The 1,713-nt window shown below is 43.6% G+C and overlaps 1 protein-coding gene across 1 annotated transcript in view; it reads left to right on the top strand.

The window, feature by feature from the left end:
• Positions 1 to 1,467, top strand: part of LOC138021433 (alpha-1B adrenergic receptor-like) — a 2,539-nt gene extending 1,072 nt beyond the window's left edge. The window contains exon 2 of the mRNA XM_068868310.1: positions 1 to 1,467. This exon is cut by the window's left edge and continues 76 nt beyond it. Coding sequence (XP_068724411.1) covers positions 1 to 975 — 975 coding nt within the window. The 3' untranslated portion in view covers positions 976 to 1,467.
• The last annotated feature ends 246 nt before the right edge of the window (positions 1,468 to 1,713 follow it).

Genomic DNA, 1,713 nt, shown 5'->3' with positions numbered 1-1,713 from the left:
ATTATCGCAAGTGCCTGTGGGACCTCAATGCTTCTCAGGGCTTTTTGGAAATTTTCCAACCTGCGAACTGCTTCTAACATGATTGTGATGAGCTTGTGCGTTGCTGATAGTTTGATACCTATCTCCTTTATTCTCCAAATTATCTCCACAGAGATAAAACATAGATCCAACAACGGCCGGATTCATTCTCGCAACTTTTGCAAAGCAAGCGGGTTGTTCAGCTTATTTTTGACCACGGTCATCATTCTTCATCTGGCGTTGATCAGCGTGGATCGTTTCATCGCCGTCAGGTTCTCTTTGCGCTACCACGCTATACTGACCAATCGCCGAACGCTGATCGCTTCCATTGCAATGTGGCTGTGGGCTGCCCTTGTAACTTTGGTCTTTCCGCAAGCTATTTGGTTAAGAAACAACGACAACGAAGCCCTTCGAAAGCTTGTTCCCGCTTTTTATCCATGCCTAAGACTCTGCATTAGGTCAGGGGAAAAAGAGCGAAAACTCACCCCGTTGCCGTCGGAGACGACGGAAGCGTATACGGTTTTCTTTTTGCTTACAATTTTGGGTATCCCGTTGGTGACCATTTTATGCTCGTACATCTATATCTTCAGAGTGTCCCATAACCATCGAAAACAGATCCGAACACGGTACAACAACCCAAGAATATCCACTATAACACAAGAACTGAAAGGGGCTCGCATCCTGGCCATTATGGTCGCACTTTGTCTTCTGAGTTTCCTCCCACTGTTCTTATTTAGCAGCCTCCGTATTGCCGATTGGCTTCCAGATGATCGTCGGAAAAAGGGGGATAACTTTAGCTATCGCAAGCTCATGAAGCAAATTAAGACGTACGCATACATCTTCGCGTTGGGTTTGAACGCCATTTGCAATCCTCTTGTCTACGGCTTGGGAAACCAACAGCTCAGAAGCGCTATTCGAAGACTGCTTAAACGCACTTCAGTAATCAGCCCTGCATGACTGCCGATGAAGTATCTCGCTTTAACATTTCAGGAGGACTAACTGATAAATGACTGTGAAGACATGAAATTCAGTTTGTTTTATGCAGAACTAGCCTAAGAAACATGGTTAAGCCATGAAAGCTATATCTTACAAACTGTCAAGTTTTAAGTATTACCGTCTTTTGGTATCTTCTAATTTCGACTGTTTCATTAGCCTTGTAGAGTGTAAATGGCTGAATCCACACAGTGACTTAGAAGTTAGCGATTTTAGCGAACCGCTTGTGAGGGTGTTTTTTTCCTTAGCCGCTCACAAAGACTTGTGTAGTATGCGTGTATTCTTCATTGGTATTGTTTTTGTAAATAAAGTAGTTTTTATTTTTTTTTCGTATGCGGCGAACATAGAAAAAACAACGATCAATCGATGTTCAAAACTGTAAACCCTAAGCCTTTTTAAGGTGGCGAGATAAAAAACTGTAAGCAGGTGAACGTGATTAGACTATGTACTTATTGATTGAGTGTCTCAAGTCGCCCCGCTTTATCTTCTTTTTGGGTTTGTACTGTTAATTCATCTCGGGAATTCTTTCCTATTATCATATGGCCTGTACGATCCCGCGCGCGCTTTCATTGTAAAACTATTAGGAAAATCCCCGTATGAGGGCCGTACGCATTAGCGCGAGCAGGGCCGGAAAAGCCGCATGGCCCTACCAAGAACACAAACTGCTCCGTGCGATGCAATTTTAGGGGATTTCGTCGCTTC

The sequence above is a fragment of the Montipora capricornis genome, chromosome 10 (assembly GCF_036669925.1).
Source record: "Montipora capricornis isolate CH-2021 chromosome 10, ASM3666992v2, whole genome shotgun sequence".
Lineage (NCBI taxonomy): Eukaryota > Metazoa > Cnidaria > Anthozoa > Scleractinia > Acroporidae > Montipora > Montipora capricornis.
The sequence above is the reverse complement of the archived record's forward strand: the minus strand, read 5'-3'. Positions and strand labels throughout refer to the sequence as shown.